Source organism: Moschus berezovskii, chromosome 1 (assembly GCF_049115385.1).
Source record: "Moschus berezovskii isolate FMDL1 chromosome 1, NW_MosBer_1.0, whole genome shotgun sequence".
Classification (NCBI taxonomy): Eukaryota; Metazoa; Chordata; class Mammalia; order Artiodactyla; family Moschidae; genus Moschus; species Moschus berezovskii.
In genome coordinates this window covers 95865905-95882738 of record NC_142460.1, presented here as the reverse complement: position 1 = coordinate 95882738, position 16834 = coordinate 95865905, and the positions used below count along the sequence as shown (strand labels likewise).

General features: G+C 40.6%; 2 protein-coding genes across 13 annotated transcripts in view; one reads left to right on the top strand and one right to left on the bottom strand.

Moving 5' to 3' along the window:
* The window catches only part of PLAAT1 (phospholipase A and acyltransferase 1), a 68515-nt gene extending 52184 nt beyond the window's left edge, over positions 1-16331 (top strand). For 2 of the 11 annotated variants that reach the window (XR_016037882.1, XR_016037883.1), the window contains 3 exons: positions 1114-1163; positions 3673-3747; positions 10156-16331. Coding sequence is in view for 1 of the 11 variants with exons in the window: in XM_088838153.1 (XP_088694279.1) it covers positions 1114-1163; positions 10156-10192 (87 nt within the window). In the remaining 10 variants the exon portion in view is untranslated. Of the gene's footprint in view, positions 1-383; positions 1164-3672; positions 3748-10155 lie in introns of all 11 variants that reach the window. The other 9 variants (XR_016037895.1, XR_016037889.1, XR_016037879.1 and 6 more) reach the window with 8 other exon arrangements.
* ATP13A5 (ATPase 13A5) overlaps positions 1-16834 on the bottom strand; it is a 124854-nt gene that overhangs the window by 22269 nt on the left and 85751 nt on the right. For both annotated transcript variants that reach the window (XM_055407746.2, XM_055407754.2), the window contains exons 20-25: positions 16325-16450; positions 15132-15211; positions 12795-12837; positions 10806-10915; positions 7755-7851; positions 5693-5765 (exon numbers count right to left, since the gene is read on the bottom strand). In XM_055407746.2, coding sequence (XP_055263721.2) covers positions 5693-5765; positions 7755-7851; positions 10806-10915; positions 12795-12837; positions 15132-15211; positions 16325-16450 — 529 coding nt within the window. The remainder of the gene's footprint in view (positions 1-5692; positions 5766-7754; positions 7852-10805; positions 10916-12794; positions 12838-15131; positions 15212-16324; positions 16451-16834) is intronic.

Genomic DNA, 16834 nt, shown 5'->3' with positions numbered 1-16834 from the left:
GGAAATGTAGATGGCTTGATGAGAGTGATTTCACATTGATCATCCATGACTCAATGTCGGCAGATAGATGTTCACAGTTCTCAGCCTAGTAGTCAAGATTCTGTGATCTGACCCAACCTACTTTTTCAAATTTTATCTCCTGCTGTTCTTTCCACATACCCTACAGTGTGGTCAAATTGAAAACTCATGCCCTATATTTATCAGCTCTCTCTTGCTCATGCTGCTTCCTTTTACTTGAAATGCCCTTCTTTTGGTAAAAGACATTTGAAATCTATTCAGTCTTCTTATTTTGGTGCAAATGCTACTTCTTCCATGAAGCCAACCCCAGTATCTCTCTTTTCTCCATTGCTGTCTCGTCCCTAACTGCTGCTGCTGCTGCTAAGCCGCTTCAGTCGTGTCCGACTCTGTGCAACCCCAGAGACGGCAGCCCACCAGGCTCCCCCGTCCCTGGAATTCTCCAGGCAAGAACACTGGAGTGGGTTGCCATTGCCTTCTCCAAAGCATGAAAGTGAAAAGGGAAAGTGAAGTCACTCAGTCGTGTCCGACTCTTCGCGACCCCATGGACTGCAGCCAACTGGGCTCCTCCAGCCATGGGATTTTCCAGGCAAGAGTACTGGAGTGGGGTGCCATCGCCTTCTCCGTCATCCCTAACTACAGATCATCAAAAACAGACTCCCCTTTTCCAAAACTCCCAGAGCATCTGTTGTTTCCTGATACTCACTATTTTTGATTTGTATTTCATCCATTAATGTATGTGAATCTCCACTAAACTCTATATGTCAATGATCAACATTTTGATGCCCAGGTACTTATGTGCCAAGCACACAGTAGGAGATGAACAGTTTTCTGAGATGACATTGAGTGGAGATTCTCCATTGTCTGGGGAATTTTGCTGAGCCTCATATTTGAGGACAATGAAAAGAAAAAAATAAGTGAAAATGAAAGTGTTAGTTGCTCAGTCATGTCCAGCTCTTTGGGACCCTATGGACTATAGCCTGCCAGGCTCCTCTGTCCATGGAATTCTCCAGACAAGAATACTGGAGTGGGTAGCCAATACTTTCTCCAAGGGATCTTCCCAAATCAGGGATTGAACCCAGGTCTCCTACATTACAGGTAGATTCTTTACCATCTGAGCCACGAGGGAAGTTCAAGGACAATGAAAGGTAAGTGCCAATTTAATGTCAAGAAAGATGACTACCATGTTGCTATCATACCTACTAAGAGGGATTCATACTGGTCCCTCAATGGCAAACAGGTCATCCTCCCTTGCCCAGTTAGCTATATACAGACTATATAAGATAAAACCATGGAGATGATGAAGAGATTCCTTAACAGGAATTGTTAGGAGCAGTAAGAACTTTGGTTTTAGTCTCAGCATCACAGCAAATCATAAGAACCACTGTAGGAAAGTCCTGAAGTGGTGATGGTGGAGATTAGCGCTCATTGTCCTGCTTGTAATATCAAAAAGAAGAGAGAGGGGACAGCAGTGAGAACACATGCCACATTTGTCTAGAAGGTCAAGCAGAAGCTTTGTAAATTAGCCAGGCTAGAGCAGTCTCAGAAGGAATTTGCCCAATGAGGCAGTCAGCTGAGGTTAGAAGGACCAGCAGAGGAAAAAGGCTGTGTGATAAAAGGTCAGTCTTAATTCCAATCCCAAAGAAAAGCAATGCCAAAGAATGCTAAAAATACCGCACAGTTGCACTCATCTCACACGCTAGTAAAGTCATGCTCAAAATTCTCCAAGCCAGGCTTCAGCAATATGTGAACTGTGAATTTCCAGATGTTCAAGCAGGTTTTAGAAAAGGCAAAGGCAACAGAGATCAAATCGCCAACATCCATTGGATCATGGAGAAAGCAAGAGAGTTCCATAAAAACATCTATTTCTGCTTCATTGACTATGCCAAAGCCTTTGACTGTGTGGATCACAATAAACTGTGGAACATTCTGAAAGAGATGGGAATACCAGACCACCTGACCTGCCTCTTGAGAAACCTGTATGCAGGTCAGGAAGCAACAGTTAGAACTGGACATGGAACAACAGACTGGTTCCAAATAGGAAAAGGAGGAGTACGTCAAGGTTGTATATTGTCACCTTGCTTATTTAACTTACATGCAGAGTACATCATGAGGAACGCTGGGCTGGAAGAAGCACAAGCTGGAATCCAGATTGCTGGGAGAAACATCAATAACCTCAGATATGCAGATGACACCACCCTTCTGGCAGAAAGTGAAGAGGAACTAAAAAGCCTCTTGATGAAAGTGACAGCGGAGAGTGAAAAGGTTGGCTTGAAGTTCAACATTGAGAAAACAAAGATCATGGCATCTGGTCCCATCACTTCATGGGAAATAGATGGGGAAACAGTGGAAACAGTATCAGACTTTATATTTTTGGGTCCAAAATCAATGTGGATGCTGACTGCAGCCATGAAATTAAAAGACGCTTACTCCTTGGAAGGAAAGTTATGACCAACCTAGATAGTATATTAAAAAGCAGAGACATTACTTTGCCAACAAAGGTCCATCTAGTCAAGGCTGTGGTTTTTCCCGTGGTCATGTATGGATGTGAGAGTTGGACTGTGAAGAAAGCTGATTGCCAAAGGATTAATGCTTTTGAACTGTGGTGCTGGAGAAGATTCTTGAGAGTCCCTTGGACTGCAAGGAGATCCAACCAGTCCATTCTAAAGGAGATCAATCCTGGGTGTTCACTGGAAGGACTGATGCTAAAGCTGAAACTCCAGTACTTTGACCACCTCATGCGACGAGTTGACTCACTGGAAAAGACTCTGACGCTGGGAGGGATTGGAGGCGGGAGGAGAAGGGGACGACAGAGGATGAGATGGCTGGATGGCATCACCGACTCGATGGACGTGAGTTTGAGTGAACTCTGGGAGTTGGTGATGGACAGGGAGGCCTGGCATGCTGTGAGTCATGGGGTCGCAAAGAGTCGGACACAACTGAGTGACTGAACTGAACTGAACTGATATGCACCACCAGAAGGCAGTTAATGAAAGGAATCCTGAGGGGTTAGAGGAGAGAGCACCACCTATGTAAGGAAGTGGTCTGGTTCAGGCAATCCACAGGGAATCTCTAAAGAACTCAGGAACTCACTAGTGAGCCCCATGCAAAGAGCCTGAGTTTAGATGCCTAACTTGTTAGAACACACTCGACAGGTGATAAGTACAATACCCCCGTTTAAGTAGAAAGTCCTGGGCTCTTGCTACTTGCATTCACCGAAGCAGAGTTGAAAGTAGCTGACACAAGGAAAACAGAGTCCGTGGCCTTCTCTAACACCACCTACTCCAAGCCATGGGTCAGGCTTCACTGGGGGAAGAAAACTTTGAATTGGATGAGAATATGAAATGTTAATTTATAATACCTGGACTTGGATCACATCTAAAGATGAGATCATTTCAATACCTGGAAATGACCAGGAAATGATCTGCCTATAGTATGACTGAACTCACAGGGATGGGAAAGTGATAGTGTTCAAGGCAGAAAGTAAAAGGAGACCAAAAAAAGGTATTTCCACCCTCCCTGTGTTTCTCACCTTCATCAGTCTAGCTGATTTAGTAAGCCAGTTACACATTTGTTGCATAGTAATTGAATGAAGTTGTTCTCATTTGGAAAGAACACTATGCTTCTGATCTATCACCCTTCTTTTTACTCCCACAGGTAACAGTGGTCCTGCTCTGAGTCATCCCAACTCTCCCACTCAGCCTGCACTGAGATGAGAGGCTGTTTCACAGGGTGAGCAGCTGGTATCAGAGTTCTTAGACTCTTGCCATGGGAAACAGTAAAGTATACTCATCACCTTGAGAGTCAAATTCATGACCAAAATGAAAATTAAGTGTGCAAAAGCTCAAAACAACTTGCTTGAGGTCATCTGGCAATTCTGAGGCAAAGCTTCCACCCATATTTTTGAAGTTTTAATACAATAGTCTACGTGTACACAGTCTTAAGTTTTTACAAGTGCTCAACAAGTTAGTCAATCATCTCAAAAAAAAAATGAGGGGTGGGGGTAGTGCAATATCATTCATCTTGTAATGAATGCTTATAGGGTGCCATGCACTGTGCTATACACTACGTGCACTGTGTTATCTGATCCTCATAACCCTGTAAGGACCTTTCACATGAATCAGTTTTGGGTGTGCGTGCGTGCTCAGTCACTCAGTTGTGTCTGATGTTTTGTGGCCCCATGGACTGTAGCCTGCCAGGGTCCCCTGTCCATGGAATTTGACAAGCAAGAATATTGGAGTTGGTTGCATTCCCTTTTGGGGGATCTTCCAGACCCAGGGACTGAACCCACACCTCCTGTGTTTCCTGCAGTAGCAGGAAGATTCTCACTGAGTCACCTGAGAAGCCCCAGTGATTTATTTAGTAAGTAACTCGCCGAAGGTCACAGAGATAGGAAATGATGGAGGATGGCCACAGCCTTCATTTTCATGCTTCTGCCTGCTAGCTTAGCTCTTGAAACCTCCTGGTACTCTTTTCTTTTTTATATCATTGTCCATGATTTTCAGAAGAAAATCATGCAAATTGCTTAAAATATAGCCAACATTGAAGAAGCAAATTTATCCATCCATTTATCTGATTCAAAATTATCCAGTCATATGAATATTAATAACACTTAGTATTTTAATGGGCTATGAATAGGTACTTCAATCCTAAGAATCAAAATTGATATTACTTAAATCTCTGACACTGGTAAATTTTGTCACTGCGATGATGTAATAAACGACTTCAATATCAGTTTCATGTTTTATGATGCTACATGAAACTCTCAAGGTTATTAATATCCTGCATGCTGGATGTTTTATCTGTTATTTTTCATAACACTTCTATTGTTGAACAAGGAAGAAGAGATGAGTGTGTCATTCTTTTTCTTTGCTCTCTGTTAAGGCAGTCAGTCACCTTTCTCACTTATTAAGAGTTAGTATCAAGCTTTGAGTTCCTTGATAGGAAATACTCTATCAGTGTCATCTCAAAGGAAGGAAATGAGCAATAGTTGCTGTAAGCCACACCTTGCTTTTGAGAGAATTCCACTAGACTAAAATGCTAGCATTTGTTCTCAAACATCAAAGGCCTTAGCAAAAATCTGGTTTCATGTCAATGAGAAGTATAGCTGAATAATGGAAAATGACCTTTCGGTTTTAAAGATTTCCCTTCCTGGATTTCTTGTACATTTTTCTGTGTATAAGACATAAACCTACAAAGAACTCAGAATATGTTGACAATTTTATGAAATTAACACCTATTTTCTATCAGGATATATTAATGCCAAGTCTGAGGACTTCAAGCCTCACCTTATTACCAACACCACTTTCAAAAAGTTCATAGGTAATGAGGTCTGGTGGGCTTCCCAGGTGCCACTACTGGTAAAGAATCTGTCTGCCAATGCAGGAGACACAAGAGACTCGGGGTTCAACCCCTGGGTTGGGAAGATCCCCTGGAGGAGGGCATAGCAACCCACTCCAGTATTCCTGCCTGGAGAATCCCATGAACAGAGGACCCTGATGGGCTTCAGTCCATGGGTTCACAAAGAATCAGACACAACTGAAGCGACTGAGCACGCACACACACGGTGAGATCTGGGAGTTAAAGTGTCATTCTCAGAAGCTCTTATTTATATGAGTATTTCTAGAATTTTATGGATAAATACAAACAATATGGTTTACTTTGCTAAAGATCTTACTTGTTAAACAGACCATCAATGTAATGGCAACATCTTGCATGAGATACTGGTAATTCCCAAACAGTTGTAGTTGCTGAAAATGAAGAAAAATAAAGATAAGTGAGGATTCTGACGTCACAACATCTTCACCATCCCCAACACTCTTCTTGAAATCAGTCAGGAAGCAAGTGTTATTTTCCTCCCCGTTTTAGGAAAAAAGTGATTTACCTAAGCTCTTTAGCATCTTGTTGAATAGAATAAAACCAAATCACTCTTTTTGCAGTGTTTAACTTAATTCCATATTATTAATTGCAATGAGAAATCAGTCAGTTGAGAAACACTTTCTTATTGGTCACAGTGATTTTGGCAGCTGCAGACAGCCTGGGTAGTTGAACTCTCAACAGAAGATGTTAAAAGCTGAAAATTTTGCTAGGAACTTTACATTTAAAATTTGAAATCAAGGCTTCAAATCATTGAACAGGGTTTTCTCTCTGTCTTTATCCATGGATTGAGTTCACATGATTCTCTTGAAACCCATTTACTTTCACAAACTGAACAAGTTCCCTACCCCAAGTAAGTCCATTGCAGACTTCATTCTGGTACACCTGCCTCTCTAAGGTTTGTGTAGACATAGAACTTCCTTTCAGTTTACACTGAAAGTATTTAAATATTCGAGTTGGCTAAGTCCTCTGCAAGAACTTGCCTTGCAATACCTTTTGCCGACAGGTCAGTTTTTCTTCATAGCTGTTGACTGAGCACTAAGTCATAATCTGGCTCTATGCATATTACCAGATCACACTGATGCCAATGAAAATATTTCTGTCCCCTTAGAAAGTGAACTCAAGGCCAAGATATTTCCAGACAAAGGTTCTTGGAGAACACTCTTAACTTAGATCTATACCATCAGAATGTATGACTTGGAGTAGACTGATTTCAATCAACTCTATCCATGGAGACTTTGGAACTGAAATTCTGTATTTCTTAACTTTCAGAGAATGCAAATGGTTTCTGAGTTCTTCTCATCCTGCAGTTCTTTCTCTGTCTTTTTTACATTTCCATCTCATATTCTTTTCCCCTCAGAATGGTAACATTATACATGCAGGGTGAGATGGAATAGGGAGAACTTTTCAAAGGCAGTTTTACTTTTTATTTTGGGAGTTTTCAGAGAACTATGGAGGGCTTTAGAAATCAGTCAGCCTGACTTCCCGGAGGCGGGTAAAAGCTCAGCCGAGGGCAAGAACAAATTTGTTCTTAGGGACAGAAGTAGAACTTGAATCCAGGTTTCTTGGCTTGTCTCTATCCACCTGGTTGCCCCTTAGCCTCTATGTACCTCTCACAATCAATAGCCCACCTGAGGGTGGAGGCCTGTGTTCCTTGCTTTCATCACTATGTCTCAGGAAAGCAGCAAATTAATTCCCCTTGCCCCCAGTGTTCCCTGAGCCTGATGGATTATTTTACTGTAGACCAAGTTATGACTGACCTGATGCAGATTACTTTCAACCTATACATATTTCTTCCATATAGCTAGTTAATTTTTAGATGATTATTTTTATCATTTCATTTCAAAAGTCTTTTCCAAGCATTTTTTACAGAACTGCTAATCCTTTACTAATGACATGTAGAGGTTCTGGGCAGGTTCAGAACTAAAGCTCTGGTATGGGAATCTATCCAGTTTTTAGTCCTTCAAAGTCAAATTCAACAACTTCTCTCTCTTTTTAATCTCTTCTTAGTCTGCCAAAAATATTCCACCACTGGAGACTGATGCATTTCCTGCTGAGTTATATTTAGGCTGCTCTGAAGCTCTCTCCATACTCTAAGTCAAGAAGCAGAGGCTTGAGGAGGTCAAGTGTCTCAGGCTATCTAGAGAAAAACAACACTCTCAGAAACTGAGCCACATCTACTCATTTCTAGCTCTGTGTCTCATGCACAGTTATACCAAGTTCTCAAGTTTGAGGACATCTATTTTGAAAAAAGTCATTTATTTATAAAACACTAAATCCTGTGTAGGAACTGAACCCCCACCTAAAATAAACAGGGGATGTAAATGTAATTAGAACTGGGAAGAAATTAATTTGGTTCATACCCAATAGAGCAGCGATGTGCCAATAAACTGGATTATGCCGTACATGGTCAAGTATTTAAATACCCCGAAGGATGAAACAAGAGCAGCTCGGCCTTCTCTGTTTAAGAAAAAATAAAAATAATTGGTTTTATATGATACATATCTCCCAGTCTCTTTTATATTTTCAAAGGCGCTCATTTTAATGGCCTGTTGATATATACTTGGACTTCCCTGGTGGCTCAGATGGTAAAGCTTCTGCCTACAAGGCGGGAGATGTGGGTTCGATCCCTGGGTCAGGAAGATCTCCTGGAGAAGGAAATGGAAACCCACTCCAGTATTCTTGCCTGTAAAATCCCATGGACAGAGGAACCTGTTAGGCTACAGTCCGTAGGGTCACAAAGAGTCGGACACAACTGAGTGACTTCACTTTCTTTCTTTGATATATACATTCAATTCGTCACTGATTCATCCTCTCAATGATTCATTTAACTATTCATTCACTCATTCTTTCCTTCAACCATCATCTCACCCCTTGACTCTTAAGCTCACTTCTACTTACAGCTTGTAAGACTACCAGCATTATGCTCAGAGTCACAGAGGATATTAATCAGGCACAGTCCTTATTTTCAACAAGCTTCCAATGAATTAAGAAGATTATAAACACAATACACTGTGACAACCTTGTCAAGCATTGACTGGCTTGTGCTTCACTTCATCCTGGCAACACTTGCTCCTTGTGTATGTTTTAGAGTCCCTTAGAGTCATGATGCTGGAGAAGGCAATGGCAAGCCACTCCAGTGCTCTTGCCTAGAAAATCCCATGGATGGAGAAGCCTGGTAGGCTGCAGTCCATGGGGTCACTCAGTCCGACATGACTGAGCGACCTCACTTTCACTTTTCACTTTCACGCATTGGAGAAGGAAATGGCAACCCACTCCAGTGTTCTTGCCTAGAGAATCCCAGGGACGGGGGAGCCTGGTGGGCTGCCGTCTATGGGGTCTCACAGAGTCGGACACGACTGAAGTGACTTAGCAGCAGCAGCAGAGTCATGATGATAAGGACTGGGTGCTCTCACATTATAGGAAGAAAGTAGATGTGATGCCAATATTTGAGATGAAATGGGCTTTGTTGGCTTCAGTACACCAGGAAGAACCCAGGGTAATAATGGGAATTGGTTTGGGAACACAAAGAGATAAAGACAAATGTAAAAATTGCAGCATCAAAAGTAAATAGTCCCTAGTCAATAATATTTTAATAATTTTTAATGTGTCAGATGGTTACCAGATTTATCATGGTGATCAGTTCATAGTATACATATATGTTGAATCACTATGTTGTACATCTGAAATTAATATAATGTATGTCAACTATACTCCAATAAAAAAGGGAAAAGGTAAATATTCTTTTAAAAATTCTGTTTGAACTATTATTCTTCTAATTGGGTCTAGTCAGTAATGAATTTCCCAGAGAATGGACACCCAGATCAAAAAAAAAGAAACAAAAGTGCAAAAATCCAAAGTGGTAAAACATAAAGAATGTTTGCAAGGCCTCCACAATGACTGCTATTCCTAATGGATGTGAATTTTAAGTGGTTCATTCATTTACTTAATGCATTCCACAAACGTTCATCGAAGGCTCTGATGTGTCATAGGAGGCACAACGACATAGAAACTAATAAGCCACAGTCCTTGCCCTAAAGGACTTGAACTATAACAAGCCAATCATGTCTCAAAGAATAATAATGGAAACCTGTAGACCCAGGTACCGAAAACTGTACATTATCGCTCCTCTAAAGGATATTTCCTCAGGACTAGGCAAGCATCAAGAATAGCAAGGGTAAATTCAGCATAACAGAGCTGAACTCTGTATTTTTATGAATTTGTGAAGTATAAAAGAAGAGAGTTTCTATCATGAAGACTTACTAAGCCATCTGCCACTAGAGAAAATTTGCATCCTAACTTGTATTTTAAAACAACATATTGCAATCATAAATGCATCACACAACTTGCATAAGAAAGAGCATCTGAAGTTCAAGTGCTACTGCCTTTTGGATGAGTCAAGTATGCACTTGGACCAACCGTCCAGGAGTCTGAATCCCCTATGTGAGGTCTCCACACCTGGTGTTCCAGTTTCACCTCCACAGCTTCCATCTGAGAAATCTTCCAGCTCAGTTTAGCAATCAGGCCTCTGCACTCTCCAATGAAAGCCCCGTTTCTAAACATGGCTCTCCATTTCCTTTATCTGGAATTCCCTCCCACCTCCTTAGTGTTTCCATACATCCCATCTATCCTTTAAATTGCAGCCTACCTCTGAAACCGTCCCTCCTAGCTTGAGTTATCATTCTGAACTACTGGCATGATGACTGTATTGTTTGCACGTTCATTTATGGAAAGCTAATTTATTGATCACCTCTCATTCCTCAGGCAGAAGATTCTGTGTTACGCGACTATATCTGCATAGATCTTTCTATAGCCCTTACTGGAATGTGAGTCCTCCAGGGCAAAGTTCTGTCTCGTTTTTAATACACCACATCTTCAAGAACAATATTTAAAAAGAACCACATGAGTGAGGTGAGTGTCCTGGGCACTCTTGTTTTGTAGTCTCCATGACACAAAGCAGGTTAAAGCAATGGTGATAGTAAACATAGGTGCAGTCATTTTGGATATTCACTAATCTGTATTTTGGAGACATACTACTGCTAGGAGAAGGCTATGTCGTAGAGGATTCCTCTTCTGCTTCTTCTCCATCCCCAACTCCTGAGAGAAAGGTTCCAGTAAGCGTCCAACATAAAAAACTAAAGGAGAGGAAAAGTGACATATACAGTTGGCTTTAAAATATCAACACTAGCATTCACCGCCATGTATTCTTTAAAACTCAGCAAAAGTCACCTTTCTGTTGATTTTATCAGCATTCTCAGGCAGCACTCACAGCCCCCTCCCCTTAATTGGTTCTCAACAGCACTTTAACCAAGTTTCTGCTGTGACATTTGTCATTTTTAGTTAGAGTTGAATTCCACCTGGAGCCAAACAGTGAGCCAGACAGTCAGAGGATAGAAGAGGAAGAAGTAGCTTACTTGATGAGATGAGGTACACACTCAATGTTGGTTGTTTTCGAGGTGAAAGGGGAGGCCACAGATGCCTCCTGCTCTGACAGCGAAATGCCTGCATGAGCCATTTTCAAAGCCTAGAATGATAAATCCATGTTATACCCATGACTCCTCAGGCCAGGCTCTAACTGTTCAAACACCTCAAGGCTATTTTTCACATTATAGAGTTGATAGTATTGTACCCTTCCACCGCTGGATCTCTGTTTAGGCTGCCCCTCCACTTGGATACATGAAGTTACCAATTAAAGAGGCACCAATAATGACTCAGTGGTAGAAGAAGGTGTGTGTGTGTGTCTGTGTGTGTGTGTGTTGGTTGAGGGGATGTAGACAGGCTAAGAAAGTGGAAGGACTCATTTGAGAAATCAATTAAAAAGATGACAGCGTTTGGATGGACCTTTGTAGAGGCCTTTACCATCACAGTTTTATACTTAACAGGTCAGCTTCATGAACTACAGGAAAAACTATCTAATGCCCACCTTCTCCCAGGCTGCCTGATCCAGCCAATCAGCTAACTGCTGGGATGAAATTTGGGACATAGAGTACCTTCGTTGGGGACAGGGACCAGATTACACTCATCAGAGAATCATTCCAAGGTATATGATGTCTCACTGAAATAAGGACTAAATCTTTTCTCATCAAGACTGAAAACTGCTCAGAGAGTGCCCTGAGCAGACAGCAGCCAATGAGCAGGTCAACCAGTCCCTAATCCTACAAGAAGTGTATGAACATAAAATGAGATTTTCTATTTCTGTACTGCTATAGTACTTGCAAAGTTCCTGGTAACCATGGCCAGTATACACTAAGTTCATGTTCAATGAATATTAGAATATTTCCTTCTTCCTCATTTTTCCCTTAGTACTTTGTACCTCTACTATGTAATTTAGGACCATCTATTTTATATGGTTAGGATTAGTTTTATTCTTGATTTTTTTCCCAACCAGGTAATGAACTTTTCAGAGGCAGAGACTATGTCCCGTATAACATCTGATTTATTTGTTTTGTTTTAAATTCCGCATAATTAGTGAGAATGTGTACTCACCCTAGATTTGAAGAGCAGACTGACAGCTAGCTCCTTCTCAAAGTATGAGGCAGAAAAATTCGTAACCGCTATCTAAGTATGAGCTTAATTTATCATAGAACTTTGAAGAAAATATTTAAGAAAGAAATAAAACAAATACACAGACCTTAAGTATACAATAGGCTTTTGAAATACAAAACAATTCTCTTCATTACTTCTCCCACAAATTGGCTCCCAAAATATTTTCTGACATACATAAATCTTCAAGGTAAGCTACTATTTCAACTGTGTCTTTGAAACTCAGATTATAAAACATGGACTGCCTTCTATTGTATCAGAGAAGTAATCTGCTGAGAATCTTGTAATTTCAGTTCGCTATTGTATGTAATAACCAAATAATTTGGTTTATGATTTTTCTGAGTGTGAAAATTTGGGAGTAAATCCAGATTGTATAAAGTAACCCTGGTGGAGAATCTGGCAGGAATCAATACGATTTACACGTAATTCAAACCTTTATCATCAGTTTCAAATTTTTCCTTCACTAAGCCTTTTCCAGCTGTGTGACTTTAGGGAAAGACAGGAAGAAAAAAATTAAAAAAGAATTTACCTCCCTGAGGCTCATTTCCTTATTTATAACAGGAGAGATTTAAATCACCTAGTCTTGTAAAGTCCCTTTTGGGTCTGAAATATGGGAGCCTCTGTAGCCTTTCTTTGTCTTTATTATTCTAAAGGTTGCTAGAAAACAGCTGAAGTGACCCATCTCACTTTACTCTTCACCACATCCAACCCATACTCTTGTAGAAGTGAATATAAACATCAAAATGACTAAGTGATATGGTTGTTGGCAGAAGGGTGAAGAGTCAGACCCCAGGGGACGTGGGGTCCTCAAGAGGGATATCAATGCACCCCTTGCATTAGAAGAAGTCATTTCTACTCACCCCACAGTCATTGGCTCCATCTCCACACATGCCTACATAATAACTGCGAGGGAAAGGATAAGAAACATTAATAGCTTAATGCCTCACTTGAGTAATTTTCATCACACCTACCATCCATGATGTGTGTATGTATGTCTCCTGAGCACATGTAGAATCAAGCTGAAGGAAAACAACTTGGAGAGAAATATTCCCAGAGGAATAAAGCTCTGGTATTTTGTTTCAATCAATCACATGGAAATGATGACAATACTGCCAAGGACATCCACAAAGATGATCACACACTTCAAAAGAAGTCCTGTTGGATTATATCCACCAAGGCCAAGTTGAATTGAGTACTGTCATAATCACAGTGTTTCTCACACCCTAAGGCACAGGTCATAACCTAGTCCATCTGTGTTTTGGTTGCTCACTGCTGCTGAAAGTTTAGCATGTAGACACTAAGAGAAGAAACATTTGGGAAATGGTTTAACAGATAACAACTAGAGATGTATATACATATTCTAGATGCATCTTGGAGTGAAAATAAGATAGCATGCTTCCCATCTATACCAGTGTGATGTGCAGGCACAACTGTATAAAGAGAAGAGTAAATTTTAAAGCTGTTACTAAAGGAATTTATGATGCAAGACACATTCTGTGTTCTAAGTAAATAATACATTGGAGGTATTGATTAATGGCAATATTATTAAAGGCTCAGTGGTAACTTGCCAAAAACACATACAATATAGGAGAAAATGAAATTCTCAGAGAATTTCCTTATTATTAGTTAACATAAAAAATGGCCATCTTTATAGGTCAAATATGGCCAAATGTAAACAAGTTTGTAGGTTCAATCTACTCTTTGGTAAGTACATATGAAAATCACATGGTAAACATTGTGCTGATGTACGTGTCAAGACTATACATTTGCTGAAAATGGCTTCCTTTCTTCAGGCATAAAGTACATATTTAGTCTTTATATCACAGGAGGAATCTTACATCTTCTAGTGTTGTCTGAATGAAGAGTGAGATCAGGAAATTGAGAGGATAACTTTTTCTGAGATAGCATATATCATCCTGAATTGATTTTTCTTTAGGGAAATACAGCTTTTCAAAAGTGAGCATTTAAGTTGGCAACATTTCTCAAGTATTTGAGAAGGGCAAAATTACTTTCTTCAGCCAATATCATATAATGACCATGTAGTAACCAATTTTAGACACTGGTTACTAACTCAGCCTCAAGGCATTATGGGAGTTAATAGGCAGTTTTGGAAACGTCCCTAAGTATGCTTAGGCAACAAAAAATAATAGTCAAAAGCAGTCTCTTGAGTTTACCTACTACCTATAAGCAATTATCTAAAGTTTTACTACTCTTCATTCCTTACTTAACTTTCTAGAAATCTGAGTCCAGAAGCTGTAACCTTCCCAGCAAGTAATAAGTAGGTCTGGTCTCAAGAAGAACCATTTCACTCTGATGTGACTTGGTCATCTGTATTTTTGAAGGAGATAAGAAAGAACTTTTTCCTTTTTTTAAATTTTGCCTCTATACCTAAAACAGTAAAAATATAATTTCTTCTCTTTCCTGGAAGATCTGAAATGTATCTTCTAATGGACCAACCTCAAATAATTCCAGGTGATATTCACATGCTTCCTCATTTTTTCCGCCCCATTCTGAGCTGTACAGAATGCTGTTGTTTCTAGTCTCTGTATCCAAGCAGGGGGATCTTCCTTTATGATAAGCCCTACCAGCCACAGAAGGAATGTTCTTTGGGGCAGACAGCTTCTAAAATGGCCCACCTTCTGGAATTCATGAGGTTATCTAATGCCTTCCTTTGAGTGTGGACCAACCGAGTGATTTGCTTCTAATGAAAGGAGTAAAGTGACAGGATAGGATGTCATTTCTAAGATGAAGATATAAAAAATAGCCATTTCTCTCTCTCTCTCTGATTCCTCTTGCTTGCTAACTCTCATTGAAGCTAGCTGATACTCTGTGAGCATGCCTATGGAATCACCTCATGGCAAGGAAACAAGTGTGGCTTGTGCCCAACAATGAGTGAAAAATTGAGACTCTTAGCCTAACTTTCCACAAGGAACTGAATCTTGCCAACGGCACCTGGAGTGAGGCTGGTGGCAGATCCTTCCCCACCAAGTGCTGAGATGACTGCAGGACTGGTCGACACCTGATGACACCTTGAGAGGGACTAGAGCCAGAAGACTTAGCTAAGCACACCTGAAATCTTGACCCACAGTAACGTAAAAAAAATAAATGGTGTTATTCTAAGCCACTGTCTTTCGGGGATAATTTGTTACACAACAATTGATAACAAATACACCCTCCTTTCATGCACTAAAACCTACTTTAATTTCTGAAATTCTTCAACAAGACTAGATTTCTGCCCAGGGGACATTCTTGCAAAAATCGTTCCATTCACCAGAATCTAAAGAGAAAAATAGCAATTGCAATAAGATTAGAACAAAGAACACTTTTAAAATAAAAGAGGAGTCTTGAAAAATTACTCCTGGCCACCATTTTAATACAGCATTGGGTGGTATAACATCAGACCAAATATCAGGAAAGGGCAAAAGGGGGATTTAACAGTTTCATATTTAACTTTCACTTTTGGTTCTCCATCACAAGTCTATTACTTTGTTCCAGATCATTTTCCCAAGATGGGATAAGCTCTAATGAATAATAGTAACTGAAAAGCAGAGGAGTCTATAAGATTAAAATGCTTAGGCAACTACAGTTCTTTTCAGTAAACACCATCTCCACAATTGCAGAGGAAGGAGCAATAGATTGGGAGTTGAGAATCAAGGTTCTATTACAGCTCTGTTCCAGACTGTGAAGACCTTAGGCAAATGACAATGTCTCTGAGTCTCAGCTTTCCCATCTTTTCAGTGAGGAACTGCACTAACAGCTTTCTAGACACCGTGGGGGTCTAGACTCTATGGTCCTTGACTGGAAAGGTGACAGGACTTTCAAGACACTGCTAACAGATGGTTGCTGCCACTCCACTTGTTTCCTTCCCACCAATGGCACCGCTCTGCACGGCACTTTTTTAAAATAGACACACAGAGACAAGAAAACAAATGATTTTGAAAATAAACCATAAAGCCTTTGTTTCCTCCTGCTGTAATTTAAGAATCCAGACAGGTATGGGAATAGAGCTCAGCCTGACATGAGTTAGTGGCTTTCAGAGAAAAGCAAATTCCCAAAATCAGGCAGCGTGTTTGGAACTATCTGTAGGTTCCCTCTGTTGGGGAGGCAGGGAGGAGGAAAACTGGGATGGGACTGGCCATGGCGGGCAGGGCGAGGGGCAGCACCAGCCTCAGGCTCTGAATAGGAGGCCTTGGACACGTGGATGTGTGATGAGTGACATAAGAGGAGTGATGAAGGGAAACCTCTTGAAGAAACAGTGCCCCCTGTGAGGGGGTTTATTTCCTAAGCCTCAGATAACCTTGCTAATCATCACCTTCACTGTTCTCTTACCCTTTTTTTATCTCACTAATTTGAGGAGCAAAACAAAACATGCCATTTCTCCAGTACTTACTTTTGGAAGCAAGCTGTTGAAATGCTGCAGTATCACTTGGTATGATTTCCCACTCATTGCAAAATGGTAACAGCTCCCTTTTTTTTCAACAGGCACTGACCTGTTTCCAATGTTGATGCAGGTTTCCTAAAATCAAAAGGGCATTATTTCTACCTTGGCTCTTAAGGATGTCGCTGTTTTCCTACATTTTATGGAAGGAACAGTGTTACGCAACAGTGTGAGAACCAGCAAATATATGATGTAGAATTTGCCCACAGAACTTAGACTCATATAAAGAAGACACTCAAAATGTTCCCCCCAAATTAAATGAACAGAGATTACTTTGGCAACATGAGGCTCTGGATCCTAGTCTAGGAGATAATATGTGTGATGTCAGGCTACTGTGGAAATCATTCCAAGGTTCCAATGAGTGACTCCAGGGAGGAAGAGGAAACATTCTTCCCTTCTCTTCCTTCTCTTCATGCAACCTTTTGTTTCCTAAGATCTCTTACCATTCATTCAGAAATAATG